The sequence below is a fragment of the Eptesicus fuscus genome, chromosome 13 (genome assembly GCF_027574615.1).
Source record: "Eptesicus fuscus isolate TK198812 chromosome 13, DD_ASM_mEF_20220401, whole genome shotgun sequence".
Classification (NCBI taxonomy): Eukaryota; Metazoa; Chordata; class Mammalia; order Chiroptera; family Vespertilionidae; genus Eptesicus; species Eptesicus fuscus.
This window is the reverse complement of record NC_072485.1, coordinates 83,321,494-83,336,215: the sequence shown is the minus strand read 5'-3', so window position 1 is coordinate 83,336,215 and position 14,722 is coordinate 83,321,494. Positions and strand designations below refer to the sequence as shown.

General features: G+C 64.9%; 1 protein-coding gene across 2 annotated transcripts in view; it reads left to right on the top strand.

Moving 5' to 3' along the window:
- The window catches only part of SHANK2 (SH3 and multiple ankyrin repeat domains 2), a 159,641-nt gene extending 154,446 nt beyond the window's left edge, over positions 1-5,195 (top strand). For both annotated transcript variants that reach the window (XM_054725186.1, XM_054725187.1), the window contains one exon: positions 4,625-5,195. In XM_054725186.1, coding sequence (XP_054581161.1) covers positions 4,625-5,195 — 571 coding nt within the window. The remainder of the gene's footprint in view (positions 1-4,624) is intronic.
- Positions 5,196-14,722: the final 9,527 nt, after the last annotated feature.

Here is a 14,722-nt window from a genome sequence, read left to right as displayed (position 1 = left end):
CTGTCACAAGCAGGCTCACTCACAGGAGCAGCGCGGGCCTCTAGGCAGGCTCCCCGACGCTGGCATCGTGCTCAGGGCGCCCGAGCAGGCCGCAGGTCAGAGGGCGGAGGCCCTCGCCGGTGCTCGGCTGGAAGGACAGCACCAGACCAGATCGCAGGGCAAATGGCCGAGTGGCCGAGCGCTTCTCTCGTTACCTGGTGGCTGATCGGAAGCAAGGCTGGTGACCAGGTGGCCGCCAGCACTGGCTCCCTCCCACTCCTTCCAGCTCCCGGCCAGTGCCCACAGCTGGACCAGGACCGGAGGCCAAGGACCAGGAAGGCCATTGACTCGGGGCTCAGCCGGGCATTTGGCGGGTGACCTCGCCAGGCAAAACCTACGTGGACACGGGCTGCAGCCATAGGCCTCGGCCCAGGATCCGTGGGGGTGGAGGCCCCTGGGCAAGCGGCTGAGGCTGGGAGCAGCGGCCCTCACCTGGTGTTGCGTCCCTTTGGCAAACAGGCCGCACCCCCCACACCTGAGCCTCTCCGGGACGGTGGAGGGGCGGCTCCGGGGGAAGAGAGGTTCCCGGGAGACGAGAGCAGTGGTGCAAACCCCGTTTCGGTACGAGGTTCGAGGGGGGCGGTTCTTAGCGCTGCGCTCGGTGGTTTGCTCGCTGAGCGGCGGGAACCTCGGCTGCGTTCCGAGCGGGGACGCGTCTCTGCTGCCCACGGTGTCCCCGAGGCCTGGCGGTGTGGGCGCCCCTCGGCCTGGGCACACTCCCGGCTGGAGCCCGGCCAGCCGCCCGGCGTCGGCTCCTCCCGCAGCAGGGCGTGCGGCCAGGCCGAGCCCAGGGCGCTGGTTCCAGTCGCCTGGTCTGGGCCGACCCCAGAGCCTCCCGGGAGCTCAGCCAGAGGCCGCCGCGGGGTCTGCGACAGCGCGGGCCGGGCCGGGCGACATGGGCCGCGGGGACGGTGCCCTCAGGCCATGGGCACGGGGTTCCCACCGCCTCCCCCCAGAGGCTTGCTGTTTCCTGACCCCCGTCCCCCCTCCGCCACCGCGAGTTCGCAGCCCGAGTCCCCGGGGTGCTCGCGGGCCGGCAGGGAGGGCTGTGGCCGAGGGGCGGGGAGGCGGCGGGCTCTGAGGGGCGGGTCCAGTCACTAGTCGTTCCTGAGGCGATTACGGGTCGCCTCTCCAGTGCCTGCCCCGCGCCCGCCCTCCCAGGGTGCCCCGCGCCCGCCCTCCCAGGGTGCCCCGCGCCCGCCCTCCCAGGGTGCCCCGCGCCCCGCCCTCCCAGGGTGCCCCGCGCCCGGCCTCCCGTGGGCGCGTTGCTCTCGAGGGGGCGTGGACACGACGTGGCAGGACGCAGCCCGAGTGCGCCAGGTGCTGCCGAGCAGCCAGCACCGCGGGGCTGACCTCGGGCGGAGGGAGGACACACCCGACTGACGCCTGAGCGGACCCGAAACGCGGGAGAGCGGGGCACGGAGCGTGGACACGGAGGCCGGGACGCGCTTCGGAGCGGAAGGACGGAGGCCGCGGAGGGCGGCAGCAAGGCGGGCGCGAGGACCTCCCGGCAGCTGCCCGGCGCTCGGGTCCAGGCCGCCTGGGGTCCAGGCCAGGACCAGCCGGCTGCCCGACTTCCACCTCCTGGCCCAACCCTCCGGCCGCGGCCCGGGGCGCCCGGCGTCCGTAAGCGAGGGGAGCCTGCCTGCGCGCTGCAGGCGTGGAAGGTCGCCTCTCTGCACTGCGTGTCGGGGGACCACGCAGGCCCTGGGAGCGTGGGGTCCTCCTGGCTCCCTCAGGGGCCCCTCCAGGTCACCCAGCGCTTTTCTGGGCTCCCCGAGACTGGCCTTCGCCTCCCGGAGGCGCAGAGGGGCTTGGGGAGCGGAGTGGCCACGGGTCCCAGTCCCGCAGGCCGAGCACAGGCCGCTCTGGCCCGCTGCCTCCGAGGCCCCTCCCCGGCCGGACCGCCAGCTGTGCGCTCCGTGTACAATCCCGAGGGCCTGTTCACTTTAACATTAACCAGTTGGAGCCTTTTTACGAAATGAGCTCGGCCCCGAGGACACGCTGCTCGCGGGTCTTGGCAGCCTCGGCGCCACGTGGCCCATCACCTCCCGGCGTCGACGGGAAGGTTAAGTGACGCCCGTGGAGGAACCTGGATCAGAGGGGCCGGGGCCCCGCCTTCCCTGCTTCCCCGTGGACAGGCCTCCGGAGGCTCGTCTTGTCCTGAGCATGTCACCCTTGACGGCCAGTGTCCCGCGGGGCTCCGCATGGACGTGCCCCGCTCTGGCTCCGGGTCAGGGCACAGCCTCCTGATCTGAGATGCGAGCTTCCTTTCCATCCACCGCTCATTCGTGTCCCTGATCGAGCACGGAGGGCGGGCCAGGCCCCTCACGGTGCTCAGAGGCGTGGGCACCTGGGGGGGGGGGCTGCCTCAGCGCAGAGACACCCCGCGTGGAGCGAGCGAGAGGCGTGAGGCTTGGTGCCCCCCCCTTCTGTCTGGTCAGGGCCCCACCCGTGGAGACGCAGTGCAGTTGGGAAACAAGTGCCCTTTGACCTGGGAGAGGCGGCCTCACAGAAGCGCGGCCCGGCTCCCTCCCTGAGGGACAGTGGGCGGACACGCGTGGGAACCCAGCGGCCTCCGGCCCACACGCGATCCCTGTTGGCGGCCTAACTGAACCCGGGAGCGCGGGAAAGCCGCTTGAATGCCAGCCCCCTGCCGAGCCCGCACTGGCTGATGGATGGCGGGTCTCAGTGTCCGTTAGCTCTCGGCTTTCGTTTTACTTCTCGTGTTTCCACTTGGGTTTGATTTAAGAGGCAGGACAGGGAGTGATCGTCCAAGAGCGGGTGTCTGTGTCTGTTCTAAATCGGCAGCGGTCCCGTGTGTTCCTCCCAGGAACCCAGGGGTTGCCTAGCAACAGCGATCTCAGCAACCAGCGGATGCGGTGGAGAACGTGGGCGCCGTGAACCCGAGTAAATCAAGCGGCTGAGGCGGCCGGGGCTGGGCGGCCCCAACATCAGGGGCGTCTTTGGTCTTGGGGTGCTGACTCGCCCTCCCCAGCAGCTCAGCCCCAGGCCGGGGACTAGCTGGTTCTCGAGCGCGTCCGGCGGGGCACCCGCTCCAACGGGGCTTCTCCTGCGAGCGTTCTCCTGGGTGGTGTCCGTACGTCCCGTGGCCCCGGACCGAGAGGGCAGGTGGTGGAGGCCCCGTCCGAGGACGGAAGGGGCGCCATCCTGGGCGGACTGCCCCCCCCCCCCCCGCCGCCCTCCGTGGCGGGAGGGAGTGGCGTGGACGCTCCGGTCGGTGTGGCGCCCCTGCCTCCCTCCCACCCACGGAGCAGCGCCTTTTACCGGGACCGATGCCGCGTGTCTCAGCCCCTGCGTTTTGTCGTTTCCATTTGCTCCGGGACGGGCGTTGGCAGAAGAGGGTCGTGCTGAGCGGAAGTAAGTGCCTGCGGTGCCCCCGCCTGTGTGTGCTGTCCCTGCTGCGTGTGGAGCCTTCTCTCTGCTCTGACCACACGGCCCTCGGGGCCTCCTGGGAGAACGCGCCCCGGGAGAGGGGTGCTGCACAGGAGCGGGGGTGCTGACACCCGTCCGAGAGACCACACGGGTCGGTGCCGCCGGGTTCGGAGCAGCCGCTGTCACTCAGGGCCCCTGGCCCGGTCACCGCACAGTCACCGCGAGAGGGAGCGCCAGTGTCCCTTCGAGGCACTGCTCCCCCAGCGAGTGAGCCCGCCGCGTGTCCCCGAGGCAGTGGCTCTGCACGGACCCCTGGTTTTATTCAGCGTCTGAGCTCACCCGTGTCAACATGGGACGCGTGAGCCTTCCCCGCACAGGTGTCCCCGAGCTGAGGACAGGAGGGGAGGCCATCGGGAAGGGCGTCCCACGGCACCCCCTGTCCCCCCTTCTGAGCTGTGGCCCCAGCTGGAACCGGAGTGGGCCTCGTCCTGGAGCAGAGAACAGCAGACCCCAAAGCCCTTCAGCCCCGAGTGCCCCCGAGTGCGGTGGGCTCCCACGTGCCGGACGAGGGCCAGCCCGCGGGGCCTTCCCTGCTCTGAAGGCCTGTCCTGTCGGCGGGTGTGAGCATCGGCCCGGGAACCAGGAGGTCAGGGTTCGATTCCCGTCAGGGCACAGGCCCGGTTGCGGGCTCGATTCCCAGTGTGGGGCGTGCAGGAGGCAGCCGAGCCATGATTCTCGTCATGGATGTTTCTCTCTCTCCCTCTCCCTCTCCCTTCCTCTCTGAGATCGAAGAAAAATGTAAAAACGCAAAGGCCTGGCAGGGTGCTTCTCCTGTTTGCTGTGCTGAGGCCGGCCTGTCCCCGCAGCAGTGCCCGCGTCACCACGTCCCAGAGGGCAGGCTCCGTCCTGGCCGGCTGGCCCCTCTGCCCCGCATGCTCACCCAGCAGACACCCGTCCAGCCCCCAGCCCGGGGGGGGGCGGCTGCCGTGTGGTTGGTGTGTCCTCCGACTCGGCCTCCTGCTCTGTCCCCCTGCCCGACGCCGGCATGGCAAACCCCGGGCTCCCCGGGCTCGCTGCCAGTGCGGCCCCGGCTCGATGCTCGCGTGTGCCTGGGTGTGTGCCGCCCCCTCCGGCCGCCGGCTGGCCCGCGGGGACCTGGCTGTGACGCCCTCTCTCGTTGCTGTTTCAGAAGCCCAGAGGTCATGAGCACCGTCTCAGGGACACGGAGCACGACGGTCACCTTCACTGTCCGCCCCGGGACCTCGCAGCCCATCACCCTGCAGAGCCGGCCCCCCGACTACGACAGCAGGACCTCAGGAACCAGACGTGCCCCGAGCCCCGTGGTCTCGCCCACGGAGATGAGCAGAGACATCCTGCCCGCTCCGCTCCCCGCCGCGGCCGCGTCCCCTTCCCCCACGCTCTCCGAGGTCTTCAGCCTCCCGAGCCAGCCCCCGGCCGGGGACCTGTTCGGCCTGAGCCCCACGGGGCGCAGCCGGTCGCCGTCCCCCTCGGTCCTGCAGCCGCCCCTCTCGGGTAAGCCTTTCACCACGAAGCCCGTGCACCTGTGGACCAAGCCCGACGTGGCCGACTGGCTGGAGAGCCTGAACCTGGGCGAGCACAAGGAGACCTTCCTGGACAACGAGATCGACGGCAGCCACCTGCCCAACCTGCAGAAGGAGGACCTCATCGACCTGGGGGTGACACGGGTCGGGCACCGCATGAACATAGAGAGGGCCTTGAAGCAGCTGCTGGACAGATAAGGGCGGCTGCGCGGGCCCCACAGACTCCGTTAGAAGTAGAGATGGGCTCCCACGGCGGGCGGGGTCCGAGCGCCCCTCTCCCCGGGCTGGTCTGGCACCCAAAGAGATGCGGGCGGGGCTCCCAGCGCTCCCTGCGGGTTGGCTGGGCTGTGTGTCCACCAAGGGGCACGGGAGGGAGTTTTCTAACCCAGAGGGCGACGCGCAGACGGCCTCGCCTGCAGGGCCGAGAGGGTGGCCCCGTCCCGTGGGCCCGGCTCTTCCCCACGTGCTCCAGATACCTCCCGCCGCCTGCTGGGCGCACCCAGGCCGCACGCCCTGCTGCGGCTCCGTGCTCGCTCGCTCCTCTCTCCTGTGCTTCGCTCGCCGTGCGGTGGCCAGACGAGTCTTTCGGGGCCCCGTGTGGACAGGAGGTAGAGAAGCCTCTTCCAGCCGCCTCCCGCCTCCCGCCACGTGGGCAGGGCTCCTTGGCCGAGAGGTCCGGCAGCGGGTGGACCGGGATCGTGAGCTGTGCTTCGCTTTCTTTCTTTCTTTCTTTCTGCAAATCCACTCGCATGATTCCAAAGTGGCCCAACACGTCACACGGCGTCGGTCAAAGCACAAAGCCACGGTGCCGAGGAGGGCCGCCGTGCGGAGGGCTGCTCTGCCTCGGGCTTTTTCACGGAGAGGGTGGGGTTCTGCCGGGCGGAGCGGTGAGCGCCGCTCTGACGTGAGGGACGAGATGCGAGGTGAATGTCGGCCCTCCGTCCTCTGCGGCCTGAGCGGGTGGCACGTCGGGCCTTCCCCTTCCCTGCGTGTCCAGGACCCCCACCAGCTTGTCTTAATAGGACCACAGTGTTCGAGGCCCGGAGGGTGTGGCCGGGCCTGGGGGAGACAGGGTGGGCTGCAGGGTGAGGGTATGAAGCAGGGAGGTCCCAGGATGCCCGTCGCCTCCTGGCCGGGCTGTCTTGAGCCCTGCCCCCTCCCCCCGGAGCTCCCTCCCCTGTGACGACACCTGTTTGCCAAGGGAGGTCACCAGTCGGGCTTCAGCACATTCTCCCACGTTCGGAAGGAGCTCGGATGTCAGGTTTGGGGCTTTTGTTATGATTTCAGAACTAGCCTCGCCCATCTCCAATTATAAAAACACAATTTCCTCTTTCTTTCCTTACGCTCACAACCAAGCGTCTCACTAGATCTGGAACAGCTATAGCACGAACACGTAACATTTAGCGGTTTAAGTTCTTCACTGCGAGTTTAGTTGTACAGATAGCTCATAAGCACAATATTTTAAGAAACCACCGTGGCTGGCCTCCCGCGCAGCCTTTGTGCTGGCTCCGTGCTCGAGGGTTCAAGAACCACGTCTGTGATCAATGACGCTACTGCTGTGGAACCGTCACCCAAGGAGACCTCTTCCACTCCGGCTTCTCTGGATGCATCGGAACCAGCTGAGCTGTGTTACATTTCTATCTGCTAGAACTTCGTCATCAAAGGACAATCATTTCTTCAAAAGTGGTTACAGTTCACAATGCAGCAGTTTCTCAACGCGCGCGCACACACGTGCACACACACACACACACACCCATTTCCAGCCACAGGCACTGAACGGGAAGCCAGGTTTGGGCCTCCTGCAGGCCCACCTCCGCCCCAACCCGAAGTCGGTGGAACGTCGAGGCGCTTTCCGTCCACGTGCTTTCCGTTTTCCATCCAGAATTTCAAGCCCAGACGCGGGGTGGCCCGCGAGGCTGCCATAGTTCTGGAAGCATAGCAACTGGTTTGGCCATTCCCGTCTTCCATCCGGTGACGCCGCCACGTCCCGTCCGCTCACTGCTCCGTGGCTCTGCTTTCCTTTGCGTCTGCGACACCTCTGCTCAGTGCCACGGCCAATGCCAGGCCGGGCGGGAGGAGGGGTCCGACGCGGTGGCTGTGGGTCACGGAACGTGGGTCGTGTCAGTGAGAGCTTGCCATGCACCCCCTGCCCCTCCCAAGAAGCCGCGGATGAGGCGGAAGAGCGAGGGAACGCTTACTGTCGCCCTGTCTCGTTCTAGCAGAGTGACAGGACCCGCCGGGACCTGCGCTGACCCACAGGGGCCCTTCTTGCCAAAATGAACCCACCTCTCGCTCCGCTCCACTCAGTGATCTTGCTCCAGCAATAGCCCCTCGTCCGAACCGCCGCCCCTGTCCTCCCGGACACGGCGGGGCCACGCCCTGCTCCATGGCGGAACCCACGTCAAACTGCTCACACAGGATCATGTGGACACTATCCCAGGTTTCAAGATCAACTTTTGTTATATACTGTAATTTAAATAAATCGCATTTACATGCCTAGTTTCTGTAATATTGTGTACACAGAACCGAACCTCGAGATGTAAATTTTGTAGCCCCGCCAGGCCCCTCCCCAGGGCACCCGCACACTTTCAGTTGATTCATACACTACAGAGGTGACTCGGGGTGACTTGGTTTGCCGAACCCTACATATCACAGTGAGCTGTTTGTGGTACTTCCGTTAATAAAATGGTGACTTTCCCCTGAGCTTCTGAGCAAGCAAGCACTGCCCGGGGGGTCTGGCAAGGACGTTTTCTGTGGGGGCCACAAATACTGATCTTTCTTCCCCATTAACCAATTTTTTTGTTTTTTAGAGACGAATCTGTTTCACACTACACTTTGTATAAGGTGTTCACATTCTCCATGTCGCTGTTACTTTTGTGCTTTTATTCTTTTTAGACTTTATTAAAAACAGACAGACAAGCCCCTGTCATTTGCACTTTCTCCCAACCTCCCATCTCTTGTATGGCAACCAAATGACTGTAAAAATAAACATACTATTGCACTAAGGTCGTGGTCTGATTGCAAACAGCGATGACTGAGCTCAGCAGAGTGGCCAGGCCCGCCCAGCGTAGGCTCTCTGACCGTCACAGCCACCCGGCCTCCGGCCAGTAGCGCTCCTCCAGCGAGTCCGCGTGCTCCCGTTTCCTGACCGGGTCCTCCGCGGCGGACGGGACCGTTCTCAGTTCAGAGCCGCGTAGGCATCGGCGGGCGCCTGTGGGCACTGCTGCCACGGGGCGGCGGGCGCCTGCCTCCTCCCGTGCTGGAGGGAAGCAGGGGTGCCGGGGACGAGCCAGGTTTGCGCCTTCCCCTGGGGCACAAGCCCCCACCCACAGCCTGTCCTCCTGCTGTCCGGCCAGCGGCTGGCGGATCGGCGGCCTCTCCGGTTGGCGTCAAGCCGGCCAGGATTTGGTAAGCAAGCGGCACGAAGGCTGGGGGCAGAGCTGAGCCAGGAGGACGGCGGGCCCTCCCACTGCCGGGAGGGGTCGTCAGCCTCAGCAGGGCGCCTCCTCCCGGCCTCACCCCGAAAACCCGTCTTGGGTCCCGTTGCTTCCTTTGGGGCACCTTCTCCATGCGAGCCGCCGCCGCCCCTCTCTGTGCTCAGAGTCCGATTCCTCCGACCTGTTGTCAGAGTCCGATTCCTCCGACCTGTTGTCAGTCAGCGTCCTCCTGCCTCAGCGCTCCCCCAGGTCTCCCCCAGCCTCCCGAAGGCTCCCCGGCCTCGCCTGGCCAAGCACCCACTGGTCTTGTGAAGAGAGAGGGTTACTGGGAGACTTTTCCTCTCACTTGTACTTGGAGGCATTTTAGTAACCAATGAGCTGGGACGTCGTTTCCAAGGTGTCGATATCCATGGACACGCCCACGCGGGTGAGGATCCCACGTGGCGAGGTGACGCGGCAGCTGCGTGGACACGGCGCTGCCGGGCTTGCTGGGGAGTCGGGTAACTTCCGAACTGGCTTCTCGGACTTCGGCAGGTCTGCTCCCTCCCACTTTTAACCCTCACTGTCTCGGTGGCTCCGTTTCGTTATTGTTCCTGTAACTTGTTTCTACACGCCGCAGTCTACCGTTTCATGTTGAAATCGACAGCAGTCACTGTCCACTGCTTCCACTCGGGAATTCTGTGTCAATAGCAACTCTGAAACTTTAACATAAGCCTTTGATTAAACGCAGAAACAAACCAACAAAAACAGGAAAAAAAGTGTGTGCCTTGGGTGTTGTGAACCTGCCCTGCATAAAACCATGTTGTACCCAAATGCTGTATGTGCCACGGAGGGGAGCCGTGTCTTCAATGTACCGACGTGGCCGATGCCGCGGCCACAGTGCCTTCTCTCGGGACTGGGACGCCGACAGCGATGCGCAGCGCCAAGCGGGAAGCGATTCGAGAAATGACACGTCCGGAGACCTGGACGTGGCTCTGGAGCCGGGCTCGGCCTCAGGCTGTGGGCCACAGTCACCGGCGTGAAAAAATAAAAAGAACGTTGACATAAGATTGCGTTATCAAGTAGTTTTCCATTAAAAGTGCCGCTACCACCCCGCTCTCAGCGCTTCACTCAGTTAAAACACGAGCGTGTTTGAGAATTTCCACGGAAAAGAGAGCTCTGAGCCCGGAGTCGGCTCTCCGACCTCGCTTCCTGGTGCTGTGTCGCCCCCCAGTGGTCTTGTTGGCAATGCTGATGGAGGTCAGCAGTGCTGATCCTTCACGTTTTGTTAAAAATAAAAGGTTTGTTTTTAGTGATTGAGGCCACTCATCCCAGAACTATTTCCATTTTTTATAAGTTAAAGGAGTGGCAATACACAGTCTGTCTCTTCCTCTGAGAAAAAAAAAAAAGCGATGTAAGCCCGGCCGGTGTGGCTCAGTGGTGGCATATTGACCTATGACCCAGGAGGTCACCATTCAATTCCTGGTCAGGGCACATGCCTGGGTTTCGGGCTCCATCCCCAGTGTGGGGCGTGCAGGAGGCAGCTGATCCGTGATTCTCTCTCATCATTGATGTCACATCTCTCCCGCTCCCTGCCTCTCTGAAATCAATAAAAAAATATATTTTTGAGGCTCTCTCAAGATAATGCCAACTCTGATTAAAAGGTGTATAGATTCATCCAGTTCCGCCTGGAGGCAAACCAGACCTGTCACACATTTGTATTTCTAAGAACCGGGCAGCCCCTCCTCCCCTCACGCTCACCCTCAGGCGAGGACAAAGGCCCAGCGAGTGAATGAGGCGGGAGCTGCCAGTGAGTCTGGACACGAGGCTCTCGGCTCCCAAGTTCCCACGGAGCCCGGGCGGGAGAGCCCCATCTGGGCAGCTAAAAATAACAAGCCCGCCTCCGAGCGCGCGTTTATCACGTGCCCACACGGGCCTGGCAGGGACAGGCCTGCGGAGCCCGCAACCTTCAATCCCGCAGGCTCTCGGGGCAGCCCAGCCCCTCCCGCCCCAGCTCCGGGGCCGCCTGGAGGACTGGGTGGGGCGGGGAGGCCACACGAAGACGGTGCTGGATCCAGCGTGCAGCAGGCCCCGTGGCTCCGAGGCAGCAACCTAAGGCCACGTCTGCCGTGACCCGGCCTCCTCAGCTGGCCACTCGGACCCTCGTCCAGCTGTCCAAGCTTTTCCCTCTTTGCCCACCTTGCTCCAGCCATTTCCCGCCTCAGGGCCTCCTCCCTGCCTGCGCCTCCTGCTATCTGGAATGTTCTCCCCTTTGTCTGCATGGCTTCCTGGACCACCAGGCTCAGAGGAGACTCAGCCCAGTCCCACCCCCCATCGCCCCGCTTTCTGCCGGTGGCACTGACCAGTCCCTCACATTGGCGGGTCGACGTGCTTACCGACGATCCCCAACCTCTGGAGCTCTGCCCACTGCACGCACCGCTGTTTCCCGGGTACAGGCTCCGCGGGCAGAGGCCGCCGCTCCGCCCTGACCCTGTGAGACCCCTCACCACCGACCGCCTCCCCCCACTGCAGCCCCGCGTTCCTGCAGCTTCCCCCCCACCCCACCCCGGTCCTGGGCCGTGTCTCCAGGAGCTCCTTCCGGGCACTGCCCGCCCTGCATGGGTCCTGTCTCCTGTCCCATCCCTGCCCTCCATGGAGCCAGGCGCCTCCTCGCCCTGGCCGGTGGCCCTGTTGGCTGGAGGGAGCGCCATCTCACACCCAATAAGGTCATGGGTTTGATCCCGGGTGGGGCGTGCAGGGAAGGCCACCGATGGATGTTTCTCTCTCACACCCATGTTCCTCCCTCCCACTCTTTCCTAAAAGCATGTCCTGGGCGAGGAGTCACAGAAAATAAGGAAACACACCGGGCGCCTTGGTCTAGAGCCGTGGTCGGCAAACCGCGGCTCGCGAGCCACATGCGGCTCTCTGGCCCCTTGACTGTGGCTCTTCCACAAAACACCACGTGCGGGCGCGCAGTACAGTGCGAATGAAACTTCGTGGCCCATGCGCAGAAGTTGGTTTTCGGCTCTCAAAAGAAATGTAAATCGTTGTCCTGTTGATGTTTGGCTCTGCTGACTAATGAGTTTGCCGACCACTGGTCTAGAGCTACACGCCCCAGAGCCCACCCAGCCGAGCTGCTGGAGCAGAACCGGGCGTGCCCAGGGGGAGGGTGGCAGCGCCCGGGGGGGGGGGGGGGTGGTTCCCGGGTGGGGCCAGAGGCGCGTCCCAGTCCCTCCCAGGCGGCCGTGGCCTGGGCAGATGCCCGGCTCCACCGTCCCACCCTCTCCCTCGAGGGCACAGCCTCATGGACACTCAGGGGGCGCTGGGAGGACGGGGGCTCGCACACGGGGTGCTGTGGTCCTCCCAGAGCTGGGTGTCCAGGTAACGCAGCTTCTGGAACAAGGTGCCCCTTCTGCCATCCGTCTGCGTGGGCGAGGCCTCCGCCCTCCTGGGGGGGGGGCCCAGGTGGCCTCTGGCAGGGGCTGAGGGGTCAGAACACGGGGCGCCCAAGGGCCTCACACAGCCTCGGCCCTGCCACTGCCCACCGACCACTCAGCCCAGCCAGGGCCGCCTCCCCGGGGGACCCCGTGCCACCCCCGCAGCTGCTGGCACCACCCGCGGGAACAGCCGCGCCCGTCCCAACAGCCCAGCGCGCAGGCCCGGAGGACCCGCAGAGGACGCTGGGCCCGCCTGTCACGTGCCCGAATTGACCAATCAAGACCGGCAATGGGCGCTGGTCACGTGTACCAAATAGCTCAATCATAAATGGCGCCGGCAGCCGCTGGTCATGTGACCTGCGAGGGCCAATCAGGACTGGTAAAGGAATGCCCATCCATGATTGGCCCAGATGGGGTGGCTTTTGGCCAATCGCCAGGGCCAGGAGGCGGGACATAAGCCAGCGCACCTGAAACTGTGGCTCACGTGGTGCGGGTTTGGGGGGGCCCCGGGGGATGGAGGACAGGAGAGCTGCGCCCCGACCCCCCATCCCTCTCCGCTCAGAGCCGTGGTCCCATCTTGGACCGGCCGCGCAGGCCATGGGAAGAGGGGTCCGTGAGCCCGGTCCCCCGACACCTGTCCCCATGCCCATCCCACGTGGTCCCCGCAGGGGCAGGAGCTTCCTGGGCCTGAGCACCCCGCTGCTGCCCTGGACTCGGAGCGGCCGGGCCGCGAGGCGCCCGCTTTCCCATTGGGCTGCGCCTGGGCGTTCGCTGCCGGTAGCTGTGCTGTTTCGGAGCCTCCGGCCGCGCTGCTTACACTGAGCACCAGCCACCGGGCCCCGCCGCCCACTCAACGCCCACCTCCGCCCCGGCCCCTGCCGCCTCTCGGTTCCTCCGTCTCGCGGTGGCGGTGACCAGCCCTCCCGGCCGTGGGGACTCCCCAGAGGGCAGGAGCCCGTCGTGTCCGGGCTGGGCTGTTCGTTGGCCGGAAGGGTCATTCCCCTGTTACAGCGGCGCCTCCCGGGGGCTCTGAGGGCGTGGACTTCAGGGAGGCTCTGTGCCCGCGGCCCCAGCACCGCCTCCGCCAGGGGGACAGACCTGGGCAGGTTCTGTGCGGCCGCGGCTCAGGGGGTGAGCATTGACCTATGAACCAGGAGGTCAGGGTTCGGTTCCCGGTCAGGGCACATGCCCGGGTTGGGGGCTCGATCCCCAGCTGGGGGCATGCAGGAGGCTGCTGATCCGTGATTCATCATTGAGGTTTCTCTCTCCCTCCCTCCCTCTTCCTTCCTCTCTGAGGTCAGTAATGAAAGATTTAAATTAAAAATAACAGTAGTGGGTCCAGGCACACAAATGCCACATCCCAGCTCCGGGACGTGTTCGCTGCTGGAGCAACGTACCCCCGGGAGCTTCTTCACTCCGACCCTGGAAGCAGGTCCCTTTAAGTTAGGGCGCAGCCCTGGCCGTGGGCTCAGTGGTTGGAGTCGCCCTGAGCACCGATGGGTCAAAGGTTGGATGCCTGGTCCCAGCTGGGGTACGTGCAAGAGGCAACCAATCGATGTCTCTCTCACATTGATCTCTCTCTCTCTTCCTTCCCTCCCTCCCTCCCACTCTAAAAATCAATGGGGGGGGGGGGGGCATCCTCAGGTGAGGATTAACAAAATGTATTTAAAATTTTAGTTGTAGTCATTGATACCATGTTTGGCTACAAATAACAGAAACCCCACCCACTGGCCGGCCGCTTAAACAAAGGGCGCTTTACTCTTCACGGCACAAAAGTGTACGTTCCCGGAGGGCACCCAGAACAGAATCTTCTCGTCAGCGTGTGGAGGAGGAGTGGGTGAGTGACAGGGCGTGGGTGGGGGTCCCTGGCTGGTCTGACGGCTCACGTGTCGTCTAAGGTCCCTCACGTCTCAGCCTCGCACCCACCCCCTCCCCAGGCAGGAAGGAGCAGGGAGGACCATGTCGGCCGTCCTGCCCCCCTTGTCAGAGGCCAGCACTTTCCCAGAAATGTCTACCAAGGCCATCGGCCACAACAGTCTGTGAGCACCCCTCAAGCCCAGCAGCCGGGCGGCCTTGGGAAGGGGCGGTGAGCCGGGCACGGTGCTGCCAGGAGGAAGCTGGGGCTGTGAGGCGGCAGAGGGGAACGGGGGGGGGGGGGGGGGGGGTCACGAGTGTCCAGTGGTGTCCTCGCTGCGCAGTTTGAGGTGCAGACCCTTCAGTGCTGCGTGACCCTCCCACTCTCACCCCGACCGACACGCCCGTCCCCAGCCCAGGCGGCCACTGTCCACTTCCTGTCTGTGTGGATGTGCTGTTAAGGCCGTTCACGTGGTGAAACCCTACGCGTGGCCTTGGGGCCTGGGCTGTTTCACTCGCAGAAGCTTCCAGGGCATCGTGTTGGGGGGTCAGGGCCGCTTCCCTCCCACGGCTCAGCAGTGCTCAGTGATGGAGCGCCCTGGGCTGGCGCCCCCTGCTGGCTGCCGTGAGCAGTGCTGCTGTGCACAGCACAGCCCTGTTCTCTGGGGCCTGGGCCTCGAGGAGCTGCGGTCACAGGGCAGCTCGGCTGACCTTGCCGAGGCCCCGCCATCTCCCGAGGCCGTTCCTGTCCAGTAGCAGGCGAGGCCCTGCTGGAGCCGAGCCGGGAGGGCCCATCCCCGCAGCTGCGCCTCCTGGGGGGTTGGCCTGAGGGCGGGGAGCCCAGCTCTACCTCGTGCCCTTCCTCTGGTGCTCGCTGTGCCCAAAGGAAAGGAACCCCATTGCCTCGGCCGCCCACAGCCGACAGCGGGGTCACTGCAGGGTCAGGGTCGGGAGCTGGGAAGTGCATCCACCCCCCAAGTGGAACTTGGACCAAAAAATGCCAAAGCAAATCAGCAGC